Source organism: Mastomys coucha, unplaced genomic scaffold, assembly GCF_008632895.1.
Source record: "Mastomys coucha isolate ucsf_1 unplaced genomic scaffold, UCSF_Mcou_1 pScaffold4, whole genome shotgun sequence".
NCBI classification, from domain to species: domain Eukaryota; kingdom Metazoa; phylum Chordata; class Mammalia; order Rodentia; family Muridae; genus Mastomys; species Mastomys coucha.
The window spans coordinates 56,216,144-56,231,783 of NW_022196910.1; the positions used below are offsets into that span (position 1 = coordinate 56,216,144).

Genomic DNA, 15,640 nt, shown 5'->3' on the forward strand with positions numbered 1-15,640 from the left:
TCAGAAATCTGCCTGCCTCTGCCTCCCAAGTGCTGGGATTAAAGGCGTGCGCCACCACTGCCCAGCCTACACTTGCTTTTTGATTTAAAGCAATACATATTTATTGAGATCTAATTTGTGTCAGAAACCAGGCAACACTGGGTAGAGACAGAAATAGATGCCTTGTCCTCCCAACGCAGCCTCTTGCTATAAAGCCTGGATCAGTAGATTGACTGGGCAGGCTGGGGAAGGATCCAGGCGAGCACAGCATCCACTACGCTGGCTGGAAGGTAGGAGGCGGGCAGCCAGAGCAGCTTGGCATCCCAGCCAGGGCTGTAGCGTGTTCGGGGGTGGCGAGCAGTTAGGGCATGCTCCAGGCAGCTGGTCACCTTCGTTAGGTCTGGGTCACAGATCAGGTTCATGATGCGGCGCTGCACTCGAAGATCTGTAGCTTGGAAGATGCTGTAGTTAGTGTGCACACTCACACTGCCTCTTCTCCCTCCCATGCTAGATCCTTGGGCTGGTTGCTGGGTTCAGGAAAGGACAACACCTCTTCTGCCTGCCCTTTTCCTCCCTGTGAGGCCTGACCTTTCTGGTTCTCTCTTTTTTCCCACCATGCACCCAATATGGGCCCAGCTACTCACAAGTAGTGAGGAAGGCTTCCCCATAGCGGGCCTGTGTAGCTGGAGGTAGCCGGGCCCAGCAAGCCTTCAGGGTTTCCTCCAGACTCCCCAGGTTGGTCACAGGGGTTCGGAAGAAGCCAGGCTCCACAATGGACACTTGTACTCCGAACGGAGCCATGTCCCTCCTGGAGGGTGGGCAGAGAGGTTCCTATGTTTTAATATAGTTTTCCAGAAGTGTGGATGTTAGATAGAAAGTTGTCACAATGTAGGGACATGTGTCCTGACAGGAAAGGCTGTAGCTGGTTGGCCTGGGATGGGAACACAGGAGTTTTTGTTTTTATTTCCTGGCAGTGAGGATAAAACCCAGGGCCTTTGTATGGCAGGGAAGCAACTGAACCACATCAATGCCAGCCCAGGGCAAGGTATCGCGTTAAGCGTGTTTTCCTTGTATTTTCCGTTTAAAGAAGATTTGTTGGTTATTTATATATGTATGGCTGCATGGGTTCCTGTGTACCATGTGTGCAGGAGCCATCATTGGTCACTACTGGAGTTATAGGCTATTGTGAGCCACCTTGTAGGCACTGGAGACCAAACCTGGGACCTCTGCAGAGCAGTAATCATTTATCCTGAGTCATCTCTCTGCCCCTTGTTTCTGTTTTTTTTTTTTTTTTTTTTTTTTTTTTTTTTGAGACAGGGTCTCCTGTAGCCCAGGCTAGCTCTGAGCTCTCTATGTAGCCAAGGATAACCTTGAACTCTTGGTAACTTCTGTCTCTACCTCCCATGTGTTGAGATAGTGAGATAACGTGTGTGTATTATCCTGTTAGTCTGCTGGTTTCTCTATGTAGCTCTGGCTGTCCTGGAATTCATTCTGTAGACCAGGCTGGCCTCAAACTTAAGAGATTCGCCTGCCTCTGCCTCCCAGGTGCTGGGATTAAAGGCATGCGCCACCATGCCTGGTTTCTCTCTTTTAAAATTTTATTTTATTTATGAGACAGGGTTTCACTATGTAGTTTAGGATAATCTTTTTTTTTAGTTTTTCAAGACAGGGTTTCTCTGTATAGCCCTGGCTGTCCTGGAACTCACTCTGTAGATCAGGCTGGCCTCGAGCTCAGAAATCCACCTGCCTCTGCCTCCCAAGTGCTGGGATTAAAGGTGTGCGCCACCACCGCCCAGCTAGGACAATCTTAAAAAAAACAAAACAAGGAGGCTGGAGAGATGGCTCAGTGGTTAAGAGCACTGACTGCTCTTCTGAAGGTCCTGAGTTCAAATCCCAGCAACCACATGGTGGCTCACAACCATCTGTAATGAGATCTGATGCCCTCTTCTGCTGTGTCTGAAGACAGCTACAGTGTACTTACATAAAATAATAAACAAATCTTTAAAAAAACAAAACTGTGTTTACTTTACTTATGTGTGTGCCACTGGCCATGTGTGGATATCAAAGGATAGCTTGGTTCTCTCTTACCAAGTATGTCCACTGAATTCAGGATGTCAGGCTTGGAAGCAAGTACGCTTAAGTGCTTAGCCATTTTGCTGTTTCTCATGTAGCTATATAGTAGAAGCTGGCCTTGAAAGTGGTAACTACAGGTGTGTGGCCACCATGCTTGGAGTATTTGTGTGAGACAAGATCTTGTTGCTTGGAGTGTGTGAATGTGCATGTGTTTTTGTGTGTGAGACAAGATCTTGTTATGTAGCCTAGTCTGGCCTCAACCCTCTGCTTCAACTTCTGTAGTTTTGGGATTACCGGTGGGTATCACCATGCATATTATGTATTTTATTCTGTGATCTAGACTAATGGCTAGCAAGCTTTTTGGGGTGGCGGTGCTCAGGATCATGCCTAAAACCTGCTGCTAAAGTAGCCCAGATTTCTATCTTAGCATTCTACTGTGTAAATGTGTACAAGTGTGAGTGTGTGCACATGTGCATGAAGAGGCATGGCGTTGCTTGGGTGTGATCCTTATTATTACTCTGTGAGCAGTCTTCCTACCTACCCTGTCTCCTGCTTTTTTAAAGATTTATTCTATGTAAGTACACTGTTGCTGTCTTCAGACACACCAGAAGAGGGCATCAGACACCATTACAGGTGGTTATGAGCCACCATGTGGTTGCTGGGAATTGGAAGAGCCATCTCTCCAGCTCCTACTTTTTTATTTTTTTTAATAGTAAATTTTGAGGTACTACAGGCAGATAAAATGAATGTTTTTGCTTTGAGATGGGGTTTCAACATGTAACCCTGGCCCGACAGAACTAGCTATGTAGAACAGACTTGTCTGGAACTCACAGAACTACTCCTGCCTCTGCCTCAAGTGCTGGGGTTAAAGGTGTGTGCCACAACGCCTGGCAAAATTAATGTGCTTTTTATTTTTGTTGTTGCTTTGTTGTTGTTTTTTTTTTTTTGTTTTGTTTTGTTTTGTTTTTTTCAAGACAGGGTTTCTCTGTATAGTCCTGGTTGTCCCAGAGCTCACTTTGTAGACCATGCTGGCCTCGAACTCAGAAATCCACCTGCCTCTGCCTCCCAAGTGCTGGGATTAAAGGTATGTGCCACCACCGCCCGGTGCTTTGTTGTTTTTGAAATAGGGTTTCTCTGTGTCACAGCCTTGGCTGTGCTGGAACTCACTATGTAGATCAGGCTGGCCTTGAACTCATAGAGATCTGCCTGCCTCTCCCCTCCCCCTACCCCCAGTGCTGTGATTAAAGGTCTGCGAATGTACTAACATAACCATTTACAATGTAACTATTTAAATGTGTTAAAAAAAACATTATTAGCCTGAAGGCAGCTGAACCCATCTGGCTGGTAACTGCAGTTTGCCAGTTTTCGATCTAGAGCCCCATTCTATATCCCCCAAAACAAAAGACTGAGTCTTGAGTGCTAGGAGTGAGTGATCTAGATTGGTATCAGCTGGTAGGTGACTCGGTGGGTGAAGTGGGTGTACACTGCACTTGCCTGACCTGGCCTGCGTAGAGATCCAAGTGTAAAGCTGCGTCCCATAATGCTGACTGGGAGATGAAGAGAGGGACGGGGACAAAGGAGACACTGAGGTTATCTGTCCAGTAAGGCGACGAAGGCAGCCTTTCTCACTAGCTTGGCTCCACTGGACCCACCTGGCTTCTGTCCCAAATTCAGACTCTGCTGGTCCCACTGTCCTCTCTAGCTCCTTTCTGTCCTCACCAACTGTGAATTACTGCTAAGAATGTTATGCAAACCCCCAGTGGAGGCACATGTCTGGGATCCCATCACTCAGATAGTGAGTTTGAGGCCAGTCTAGGCTACATAGTGATCCCTTGTCTCATAGAGCAGAAGAATGAGGGGCAGACCTGACCTGGGGCACGTCTCAGTGCTCCTCTTAAGTAGCCCTAAATAATATTACTACATTGTTTATATAGACTAGTTGAGAGAGTGAGGAATACTAGTTTTTCTACTCTAGATGGTGGTACGCAGGTCTGGCAAGTTGAGTCCCAGGACAAAGCCTTTTGCCATCAACCCATAACCTCAGGCGGGGACAGAGTCCTTTAAGTTTACTTCAGTACGTGTGCCACGCACTCATACAATGTGTACATACAACAAACATGGATGTGTGGATGTGTAAGTAAATACCTGTCAAGGCTTTCCTTAACATCTAAGCACTGCTGGGTGCTTATATACCACTCACTTCACTCTGAACCCCCATAAGGCAAGTCTCACTCTGATTTAACAGATTTGGAAGAAAAACAAACAACAAAACCAAAACACCAGAGAAGTAACCTAGTTTGGGGTGTGTGGTGGCTCAATTGGCTGAGGTAGGAGGATTACCCAGTGTTCCAGGACAGCCTGGACTACAGAGTGCAACCCAGGCTGGTTTCTGTGAGTTCCAGGCCAGTCAGGGTGAGATTTGCCTCAAAAACTAAACACATGCATGCACGTACTCATGTAAATTAGGGGTGCAAAGTTTATATATGACAAAGCTTGGGGTTTCACCTACAGCCCTGTCTGCTCTTCCATGTCCTCTGTGCTGTCCTACCCCTGTCTTCCAGCCTGTGTCAGCAACTGCTGTATCTGTTTGAGTAGGATCCCTGCCCCTTTCCAGGCTAGGTAAGCTGGGAGCTGTGCACCCTCACCTCAGGCTGTCAGAGAAGGCCTCCAGGCCAAACTTGGAGACACAGTAGCCCCCGCCATTGGCTGCTATGCGGCCCAAGACACTGGTGATGTTGACTACCCGACCCCTGGCCTGTTGTAGCAGGGGCAGCAGGGCAAGGGTGACCCCAATGGGGCCCAGGGTGTTCACATTCAGCACTCTCTGGAAATCATCCTGTGTCAGCCATGGCGTGGGCCCAATGATACCAGCTACACCAGCATTATTCACCAGACCAAAAAGTCCTGTGGGAAGATGACAGACACGGGGAGGGGGTTTGGGGAGGATTTGAACCCTGCTCCTCTCCCACAGCCTCCGCAAGTCCCTGGCTTGCTGTACACACCAGGTTCCTGGGGGCTCCACTACACTTACCAGTCTCTCCAACATGTGTCTTCACCCACTTGGCAACTTGCTGAACATTCTGGGGATCAGTGATATCCAGCAGTGCTGTGTGGAGGCGGGAGGAGGCCATCTGCTGCAGGCCTTCTGCCCCAGAGGGGGTCAGGCAGCCAGCCAGAACTTGGAAGCCCTTCTGGTCAAGTTGCAGTGCCAGAAGGCGCCCAAAGCCGGAGTCACAGCCAGTGATGAAGATGAAAGCATCGCTGGCTGGCAGGCTCTGCCGGTCTCTGAGCATCCACAGCGTTGCCCACAGCAAGGCACCCAGAAGCAGAGGTAGCCACATGACGGGTGATGCCCTGCTGAGGGCAGCCTAGGCTAGGCAGGAAAGCTTGTCATTTCCTCTACCCCTTTCACCTTGGCCCCTAGACATTTACTTAGCTGGAAATGTCTGGTTTGAGCAGACAAACCGAGAAACTATATGCTTGGCAGAGGATTAGCAAGCTATGGCTTATTGTGCAAAACAGATGTGGGCAAGCACTTTCTTTTTTTGTTTTTGTTTTTGTTTTTTGTTTTTTTTTGGTTTTTCAAGACAGGGTTTCTCTGTGTAGCCCTGGCTGTTCTGGAGCTCACTCTGTAGACCAGGCTGGCCTTGAACTCAGAAATTTGCCTGCCTCTGCCTCCCAAGTGCTGGGATTAAAGGCGTGCGCCACCACCGCCCGGCATTCTTTCTTTTTTTTAAAAATTTTATGGATGAGTACACACTGTAGCTGTACAGATAGTTGTGAGCCTTCATCTGGTTGTTGGGAATTGACTTTAGGACCTCTGCCAGCTCTGGCCAACTGTGCTTGCTTGGGATGGCCCCACTCACTCAGTCCCTGCTCGCTTCAGCCCAAAGATTTACTTATTATTATAAATAAGTACACTGTAGCTGTCTTCAGACACACCAGAAGAGGGCGTCAGACCTCATTATGGGTTGTTGTGAGCTGAACTCAGGACCTTCGGAAGAGCATTCGGTGCACTTACCCACTGAGCCAGCTCTCCAGCCTAGACAAGCACTTTCTTTGTAGCTAATGAAATAAACCTGAGCTGGTCCTGTGGGCAGACCTATTCCTGTGTGAGGGCAGAGGGACCTGGATTACCATTCTCCTACTAAACCAGGAACGTCAAAATCCTCTAAATGCATCCTTCCTTGCTTTTGGAACCAAGAGCCCTCCACTTCAGTCCTGGTAGCTTCGAAACTACTGTGTGAGGCTGGACATCTTCAGTCTATCTTGGAACCTGTTTTTTCATTTAGTAAACTGGGCTACAATACCCACCAGGCCCATCTCCATGTTGTGGAGATCAAGGAGATGGCATGTGAAGACAATGTTTGAAGCCTCAAGCCTGAACAACTACTATAGGCCATCCTTAGCTAGTCTTTTTCTATGGCATCCCTATCCCCACCGCCACTTACCTCTGGGGAAAGCTGGCAGGCAGCACAATGTGTGAAGCTGTAGCTTTTTCGTCTGCTTAAGAGACTTTGCTCCTAGACTTCCCAGGCTCCCACACTAGCTACAGCTAAGGCCAAAGTCTGGAGTGGGTGGAGTCTTGCTGTGGACCAGGAGTGTTAAGCTTCTCTGTTTGCAGGATGAGGGCAGCCATAAGGAGGAGCTAAGAGGCTGAGGCCTGCTTGGCTGAAGTTAGGTTTTGGCAGAGGGCAGTTCTGCCCAGCCCCCTCCCCCCAAATCCCCAGGCTGTCTTTTTCAGCCTGGGCTCCTGACCATCTATGCCATTGTCTCCTAGGAGGTGGGAACTACCAAGGACGCCAGCTGTCTCTCTGTGGGTGTCCCTGGATCTGTCATTTTTCTTCCTTCTCAGCCCTAAAGTGCCTCCAAGAATTAATCTCCAACCTGGCCTAGCCTCATGACACTGGCTTAGTAGCAGCCTGGAAGGGCACATGAGCATGTGCTGAGGCACAGAGCCAGAGCTGAGGACTCACTGGGTCTGCTTCTGCTCCCTACCCTAATTCTGCCCCGCAGGAAACTGAAATCTGGAAGTAGAAAGTTTCAAGCAGAGGCCATTCACCTCTGGGCAGGCATGGGGAAACTTGCTTTCTGCTCCCCCAAAGGCACCTGCACTAGTTAGTCCCAAGGAAGAGTAGGGCCACCACCAAAAGGCACTTGCCGCACAGGGAAACCACCTCAGAATCCTCACTGCTTTATGGGGTGCTAGTGACTCCTTCAAACACTCCACATGGACGGAACGGAAGCTTGTGTTTTATTCATGGCTCAGCAGCCCCCCTCCTGTCCAGGAGGAGAGGTAAGAGGGTGTGGGTTTTAGTCTAGGATGGTGCAGACTGCAGCTGCCCTTTGTAGACGTATTCCAGCGCAGTGGCAATGGTGCGCATGTCCAGCTCGATGCTCCGAGCCCAGTTCTCCACATCCCCAATTTCCTGGGAAAGGGGAGAAGAGATTGAGGCCAGCTGGGGTGGCTTACTTAAGACCCACCAACTGCTTTTCTGCCTGTCTGCCTTCCTTTTGAGATGAATTAGTACAGTGTTGCTTAGGTTGGCTTCAGTTGCTGGGCCTAATTGATCTCCTGCATCAGCCTCCAGACTGGCTGGTAGTACTGGGGTTTTCTGAGTACTTTTATTTTGTAGTGCTAGGGATTGAACCCAGACATGTACTAGGGCCCTAAACATGTCACAGAGCTATATCCCGAGATTCTGCCTTTTCTTTCTAGCTTTTCTGATACCCCAGCCTTAGGAGGAGTATCTGGGACCATCCCCACTTCCTCATTAACCCTATGTCTGGGATATTTGTGAGACTGGAGAAAGCCAATGGAAGTTCAGTTAAAGGCAGTGATGTATTGAGTGTGGCCCACCTTAAGTGCCTGGTTGAAGTTCTCCACCATTCCAATCCACTGGCCTGTCTGCTTGGCAAACTGGGCAGCCTGGACCTGGAGGGTCTTCACCTCATGGTCCAGCTTTCTCTGGTTCATGTAGGCCTGAGCCACACTAAGGATTGGAGGAGGGGTTATGTCAGTTCATACATCTCATATGGGGTGGTTTTCAGGGGTAATAGTCTATTACAGAGGTGGGAGATCAGCCAGGATGGAGGACTGGAGAAGCCTGGGGACTCTGGCCTTTTCTAGATGTGACCCAAATGAAGCAGGTTCCTTCATCCAATCCCAGGGTTCCCAGGAAAGCCAGGTTGGGAGCTGACTAGAAACATTTCCTCAAGAAGTTTCTGCAGCTGAGATGGGGCTGGAAGGTTAACCTGGGGGACATCCCTGAGGAAGGAGCTGGGAGGGGAAAGAGAGCGTGGGAAAATTCAGCACCAGGGACACATCTGGCAGTAATTTGAAGCCCAGTAAGCTCTCCAAGAAGTTGCAAAGGAAATCAGGCCCTTCCCTGAATCTGGGGTGGGAAGGGAGACCACACCCCCTCCTTAGGAACCCTGGGTCAAATAAGCCTACCCCAAGAGATTTTCTTGGCTCTTCCTAGGCCCCTTTTTGAGACAGGGTCTTATGTAGCCCAGGATGACCCCAAACCGCTATGTAGATGAAGTTGGCTTTGATCTAATCCTCTTGCCTCTACAGTCCAAGTGCTGGGATTACAGCTGGGATTACAGGCATATCGGCATTCACGGTCACATTCAACTCTCTGTCTTTCATCCACGCAGAGGAGTGAGCATCACCCCACCCACACAGACAGTGCTTACACTTCTTTTCAGCTGGCTGTCATAACTATCACTACTAAGGGGCTGGTTCTCCACCATCCACCAGTGCTTTTCACTCCCCCCTTTATGGAACCAGTGTTCCCTCTCTTACTAGCAGATGACCTTTTCATTCCCTATTCCAAAGCTCTAGGTCAGTAAGGGGACTCCACATCCGGTGCCCTCACCCACTGGAATGTGTGGGGGCAGAGGAGGCAAAGGGCTCGGGGGGTTGGGTTCAAGAAAGTGGGCAGGGCACCTGACAAGGATTGAGACAAACTAAGCCTTTGTTTTATTTTCTGGAGAATAGGAGCTTTGGGGAGCAACACAAAACCCTTTCTAATCAGGATTTGGCTTAGCTGCCCTCTAAGCTTTGAATGTGGGGTGGCATCTAGCAAGTAAACAGAAAGAGAGAAGTCTAGCCAGCCTCACAAATGTAGCAAAGGATGTGCCAGCGTGGGAACGCCAGAGAAGAGAGCTGTCTGGAGACAAAGGAGACCAGAGGCCTTAGCCCCAGCCCCAGCCATTCTTTCCCCTAATCTCCCTTCAAGATGAGTAATGGAGATGACCCCAACCCTGCATGACTCCTTTGGATGACTCAGTCTCTGGATTTGCAACCAAACTTGTCACTCGCCCGGAGTGGAAGGCATCGTATGTGCCTCTTTTCTTCCTGTAGACTATCAGATCACCATCTCTGCACTCTTATGAGTCACACAGGGCCAGGAAATCTTTCCAAGTCTTTGGATACCACTGGTCTTCTCACTGAGGGTTGAGGTTAGGGGTGGGGTCCCTGGAGACCCACAGGAAAGGAAGAGATAGCCTGGCTTTGTCATAGCTCTTGGCTTAGGCGCTTCCTTACTTCTACCAGCTGTGCCATCTTGTTCCTGCCATTTGTTTCCCAGGCTTGCCAGAGAGAGTAGGAGGTGAGGAAGGAAAGAGGGTATGTGGTGGAAGAGGTTGTTCTTCCCTCCCACTTAAGTGACAGCTGGACATAAAAGGGCTAGTCGAGTTGGCCAGATGGCATCAAGCTGTGCCAGGGAAGTTAGTGTGGGGAGAGGAATTCTGTTTTCCCAACCACTGCAGCTGTTGCCCCCATCAGCGTCAAAGCTGACTCAAGTCTCCATAAAGTTACATTAGGGGGAGGGGACTGATTAGGGGAGTTACGGGGGCACCCAGGCCAAGGATGGCCCAGACCTTTTCTAACCAGGGTGGATGGAGAAAACCGGAGTTTCCTCCGGAGGAAGAGGTTCATACCCCACGTTGAGGTGATCCACCAATGCTTCGGTCAGGCAGGTCGCTGCAGTGACAGCTTCTCTCCTCCTCTTCTCTGGGGAAGGGGAAAGGGATTGAGCAGACTTCGTATTTGAAAGATGGTGCTAATGGGTCCTCATGCACTTATTACTGTTCTAGAAACTGCCAACTAATGTCAGATCTCTTAAAAAGAGCCTCCTATACATAAAACAAAACAAACCCCTTTATTTTGGAGGCAAGGAAACTGGGGCTGGGAGAAGGGAAGGGACACTCCATCAGATGCGCCCAGGACTCTTTCCAGACACCCTTTCTCCACTCCTTTGGGCAATGGATTGGCAACTCCAGGATTCCCAGTCTAGGCCTGGGGAAAGACACGCTTCATTGCCTTAGCAGTGTGGCAGACTCACTGAAACCCAGCCACTCACTGGGAGGTCGGCAATTCCTTCCACTTCCGGGGTGAGAAGCGCTGGGCCAATTGGCAACGAGTGTCACGGGCCAGGGGCAGGGCTCAGACGCCGCCTGTGCGGGATTGAGGGAGGTGGCGCAGGGACCCGAGCGGTGCCAAGAGGACCAGGGCGGGTAGCCAAGGGACGGGGTTTCCAGAAATGCCGCCCCCAATTCCTCGTCCCGCACTCGGGTCGCCAGCTAGCCGGCGCCCTTCCCATGATCTTGGGGTGGAGAGGCTACCCGAGGTTCAGGCTTCCGGAAGAAGCTAGGCCGCGGCCGGGAGCGGCCGACCGGACCCTGCGCTCACCCTGCAGCTCCTTGCGTTCGTTCTGTTTGGCCTGGTGTTCTTTGAGCAGGCGAGACAGCATGGTTGAGTCTGGCTGGGTGTGGGCACGACGGGCCCCTCCCTAAGGCTGCGGGAGCAGGACTGTGCCTCGGCTCCCCCCAGGACGGAGTCACGTGATCGCAGTGTCACGTGACGCAGGAGCCTCCCTCTGCTTTTGGCATTGGGTAGTTGGTATTGAGGAACTCAAGGAGGGAAGCCGAGGGTTGGTTGGTGGGTGGTGGGTGAGCTGTTCTCTAGTGGGGTTCAGCTTTTGGAGTTGGGAACGCTTTTCGTCTTTAGTCATGCTGAAGAGTCAGTTTTCACCTGCGCTGGCTGTCAGGTTTTGAGAGGATTGGTGTACTCATGCTGTCCACTACACTTCTGTTACTAGGGTAGCAGAAGCTCTCTGAACTCATTGAAATTCCTTCCCTTCCTTCACCTTACCTCCGGGCAGTGCCGGCCGGTTCTCAGTGGATTCCCAGCTTCCTCTCCCTAGAAGAGAATGCTTTCTCTTATTTCCCAGCCAGCCCTCTTGTCTTCCCACCTCTCCACCGAGGTTCCCTCAGCTCCGAGTGATCACTGTAGCGCAGCATTTTAGGCACCTCAAGCAACCTTCTAGGGAGCTTTGCTAATGTTGCGGGCAGTGAGTGGCGAACGCGCAAATCCATCCCTGTCCTTTTGTGGTCAGGGAATGCGAACCCATTTTAGTCGTGGCAGAAGCGTAAGTGCTACTGCCAAAGTGAAAAGTAAATTATACAGTGCCTCTCTGACTTAGGAGGAATGCTTCCAGGTCTAATTCCAACGAGAAAAATTATAAACACCATCAAGTTATTGCTGTTGTTACAATCTCTCCTCTCTTGTCTGTCTGTCTGTCTGTCTGTCTGTCTGTCTCTCTCCTCTCTTGTCTGTCTCTGTCTCTCTCTCTTCTCTCTTGTCTGTCTCTCTCTGTCTCTCTGTCTCTGTCTCTCTGTCTCTGTCTCTGTCTCTGTCTCTCTCTCTCTCTCTCTCTCTCTCTCTCTCTCTCTGTTTCTGTCTGTCTGTCTCTAGGCTCCTTGTGCTTTTCACGGTGGCCTGGAATCCACCAGTGCCACAAGTAACCGGGACTATGGGTGCATTACAAGAGTGTAGACATACCCCAGCATGGTGGCCCACACCTTTGATCCTCACAGGCCTGAGGCAGAAGCAGGAGGATGTCTGTGGATTTGAGGCCATCCTGGTCTACAGAGCAAACTTCAGGGCAGCTGGGATTACATAGAAAACACAAACCACAAAAAAACCAAATGTGGAGACATGCTGGCCACATTTTGGTCAAATTTCTTACCCATTCTGAACTTTAGTTTTATTGTTAATAAACTAAGGTGACTAGACTGATATTTAGCTCTGGCTAAAGATTAGAACCACATTGAAGAGTTTGTAAAAATACTGTCATCCATGGTATACTGATGCAAGCCTGTCAGGGGGATGAGGTGGAAGAATGGGGAGTTCTAGATTAGCTTGGGCTACATAGCAAGACCCTGTCCCTTACTCCCAATTAAAAAAAAACCTTGATCCCAAACTTATTAAATAGATTAAGTTTATGTAATAGATTAAATAATAGATTAAATAAATAGATTATCTCTGAAGGATCTATCACTCAATCTATCAATCTATCTATCTATCTTCTATCTATCTATCTATCTATCTATCTATCTATCTATCTATCTATCTATCTATCATCTATTATTTCCATAGTGCATCCAAAGTTGTTGAGCATGGGGTCAATCAATGTCTAAGGTTGTTTACAGCCTTGTCATTTACTCACCCATTTTCTGAGTTATGGCACAGATGAAGTTGATAGCTTGCATCTACTAGCAGGGCAAATGGATGAGGAACAAATTAGAATATTCTTCTTGAAGTTTCTTTTTTTAATAATTTTTTTAGATTTATTTATTTTATAAATAACTGTAGCTGTACAGATAGTTGTGAGCCTTCATCTGGTTGTTGGGAATTGACTTTTTTTAGGACCTCTGCTTGCTCTGGTCAACTCCACTTGCTCTGGTTGGCCCCGCTCCTTCAGTTCCTGCTTGCTCCAGCCCAAAGAGTTATTATTATAAATAAGTACATTGTAGCTGTCTTCAGACGCACCAGAAGAGGGCGTCAGATCTCATTATGGGCGGTTGTGAACTACCATGTGGTTGCTGGGATTTGAACTCAGGACCTTCGGAAGAGCAGTCTTACCCACTCTTACCCACTGAGCCATCTCACCAGCCCCTTCTTGAAGTTTCTTAATAAGAGTGAGAGTTATTGATCACTGGTGTATTCAGCTATTTTATTTATTTTGTGTATGGGTGGTGATGATACATGCCATGGTATGTATGTTTAGGTCAGAAGATAACATTAGGGAGGCAGTTCTCTCTCTCTCTCTCTCTCTCTCTCTCTCTCTCTCTCTCTCTCTCTCTCTCTCTTTCTCTCAAGATTTATTTATTTTATTTATGTGAGTACAGTGTAGCTGTCTTTAGACACACCAGAGGAAGGCATCAGATCTCATTACAGATGGTTGTGAGCCACCATGTGGTTGCTGGGATTTGAAGTCAGAATCTCTGGAAGAGCAGTCAGTGCTCTTAACCGCTGAGCCATCTCTCCAGCCCGTTCTCTCTTTTTAACATATGGATCCTGAGGATGAAATTCAGGTCTTGCTGGCCCTCGTTCAGCTATTTGAAGAATAGTATCTTATACCCTGGGAGATGTGTAACCATCAAAGGATATTAAGTAGTTAAATGACAGCATTAAACAGAATTTCATTAACTGTCAAGATAACATTTAGAAACTTCTCTCTCTCTCCCTCTCTCTCTCTCTTTTTTGGTTTTTCGAGACAGGGCTTCTCTGTGTAGTCCTGGCTGTCCTGGAACTCACTCTGTAGACCAGGCTGGCCTCGAACTCAGAAATCTGCCTGCCTCTGCCTCCTAAGTGCTGGCATTAAAGGCGTGCGCCACCACTGCCCTGCCTATTCTTATTTTTTATTATGTGTATGTGTGTGTGTGTGTGTGAGTGTGTGTGTATATGTGTGTGAGTGTGTGTGTATGTGTATGTGTGTGAGTGTGTATGTGTGTGTATATGTGTGTGAGTGTGTGTATGTATATGTGTGTGTTGTGTATGTGTGAGTGTGTGTGAGTGTGTATGTGTGTGTATGTGTGTGTGTGAGTGTGTGTGTGTGTGTGTGTGTGTGTGTGTGCACACCATGCCAATGGGGGTCAGAAGACGCACTTGATCCCCTGGAGCTAGAATTTAAGGCAGTGGCAAGTCACCTTACAGGGTGCTGGGAACTGAACTCAGGTCCCCTGGAAGAGTATTAAGAGCTTTTAACTGCCGAGCTATTACTCCTAATCCCTACAATAAATTTTTTAAGTAGGGTGAATAAATAAAAGAGAAAAATTGAAAAAAAATTTAAGTAGGGACTGGACTAGGGTGTAGCTCAGAGGTGGAGTGCTTGCCTTGCGTGTTCAGAGGTCTGGGTTTAATCCCCATCACTAAGTATACACAAAAGCTAAATAAAAATGTTGGATGATATGTATGTATGTAAATGCTTATATGTATATTATAAGCATTTTCTGAGCACTCACAATAGGCCAAACATTTTGTGTGTTCATTTAGTCCCTAAAACAACCCTGTGAAATATTATTGTCATCTCTAGGATGCAGATGAAGAATCTGAGGCAGAGAGAGCAGGTGAGTGATGGGGCTCCTAATAGGCAGGATACAAATTCAGGGTAATTCTATTTTAGTTTTGCTTTGATTTTTTTTTTTTTTTTTTTTTTTTTTTTTTTTTTTTTTGGTTTTAGGAGACAGGGTTTCTCTGTGTAGCCCTTGTTGTCCTGGACTAGCTTTGTAGACCATGCTGGCTTTGAACTCACAGAGATCCACTTGCCTCTGGAGTACTGGGATTAAAGGTGTGGACCACTATGCCAGATTCAGGCTAATTCTAAAGCCTAAATCATAAATCATGGAGAGACTCCAGGAGGGGCCCTAAACACTCTTCATGGAGAGACTCCAGGAGGGGCCTAAACACTCTTCATGGAGAGACTCCAGGAGGGGCCTAAACACTCTTCATGGAGAGACTCCAGGAGGGGCCTAAACACTCTTCATGGAGAGACTCCAGGAGGGGCCTAAACACTCTTCATGGAGAGACTCCAGGAGGGGCCTAAACACTCTTCGTGGGATCTAGTTGGATGTGAGCTAAAGGGAATCTGGCACTCTCTCATGGCATGGGTCCCAAGTTGGACCAGTCATTGGTTGGTCATTTTCTCAATTTCTGCTCCATCTTTGTCCTTGCATACCTTGTAGGCAGAATAAATTCTGGGTTGAAGGTTTTGTGGTTGGGTTGGTGTCCCCATACCTCTATTGGAAGGTTACAGGAAGTGACCATTTCAGGTTTCATAGGTTTCATATCCCCCATTACTAGGAGTCTTAGCTAGGGTAACTCTCATAGATTCCTGGGAGTTTCTATTGTCCTAGGTTTCTAGCTCTTCCTAGAGATACCACCCCACTGATTCCACTGATTCTTCCTCTGTCCTCCCCACACCTGATCCTCCCCACACCTGATCCTTCTCCACCTTCTCTCCTACTCTGTTCTCTCCCTCCTTCCACCCCTGGAATCTGTTCTATTTTCCCTTCTTAGTGAGATTCAAGCATCTACCTGTAGGCCTTCCTTATTATTTAGCTTTGGATATGTGGATTATAGCATGGTTATCCTGTATTTTATGGCTAATATCCACTTATAAGTGAGTACATGTTTGTATTTCTGGGTCTGGGTTTCTTCACTCAGGATGATCTTTTCTAGTTCTATCCATTTGGCTGCAAATTTCATGATGTCATTGTTTTTAATAGCTGAGTAATA

General features: G+C 48.2%; 2 protein-coding genes across 3 annotated transcripts; both read right to left on the minus strand.

Moving 5' to 3' along the window:
* Positions 1–76: 76 nt before the first annotated feature.
* Rdh5 (retinol dehydrogenase 5) lies at positions 77–5,622 on the minus strand. Of its 2 annotated transcripts, none has more exons than XM_031349356.1 (4): positions 5,084–5,622; positions 4,698–4,956; positions 624–787; positions 77–424 (listed from the first exon to the last, which is right to left on the minus strand). In XM_031349356.1, exons 1-4 carry the CDS (start codon positions 5,391–5,393, stop codon positions 201–203), a joined length of 957 nt encoding a protein of 318 aa, XP_031205216.1. In that variant the 5' UTR covers positions 5,394–5,622; the 3' UTR covers positions 77–200. The 2 variants fall into 2 exon arrangements, with proteins under 2 accessions (XP_031205216.1, XP_031205214.1); XM_031349354.1 differs by having other exon boundaries at positions 78–430.
* A 1,661-nt stretch (positions 5,623–7,283) lies between these two features.
* Bloc1s1 (biogenesis of lysosomal organelles complex 1 subunit 1) lies at positions 7,284–10,928 on the minus strand. The gene is made up of 4 exons (XM_031349357.1): positions 10,751–10,928; positions 10,000–10,072; positions 7,913–8,045; positions 7,284–7,481 (listed from the first exon to the last, which is right to left on the minus strand). The coding sequence occupies exons 1-4, from the start codon at positions 10,809–10,811 to the stop codon at positions 7,371–7,373; spliced, it is 378 nt and encodes a 125-aa protein (XP_031205217.1). The 5' UTR covers positions 10,812–10,928; the 3' UTR covers positions 7,284–7,370.
* Positions 10,929–15,640: the final 4,712 nt, after the last annotated feature.

Coding starts and splice junctions, on each gene's coding strand:
- Rdh5 (XM_031349354.1), bottom strand. CDS start 5,393: ATGTGGCTACCTCTGCTTCTGGGTGCCTTGCTGTGGGCAACGCTGTGG. Junction 788..4,697: donor GCCTTCTCTGACAGCCTGAG/GTGAGGGTGCAC, acceptor CCCACCCTCCAG/GAGGGACATGGCTCCGTTCG. Junction 431..623: donor GGAAGCCTTCCTCACTACTT/GTGAGTAGCTGG, acceptor GCATCTTCCAAG/CTACAGATCTTCGAGTGCAG.
- Bloc1s1 (XM_031349357.1), bottom strand. CDS start 10,811: ATGCTGTCTCGCCTGCTCAAAGAACACCAGGCCAAACAGAACGAACGC. Junction 10,073..10,750: donor CGAACGCAAGGAGCTGCAGG/GTGAGCGCAGGG, acceptor CCCCTTCCCCAG/AGAAGAGGAGGAGAGAAGCT. Junction 8,046..9,999: donor GTGGATCACCTCAACGTGGG/GTATGAACCTCT, acceptor TCCAATCCTTAG/TGTGGCTCAGGCCTACATGA.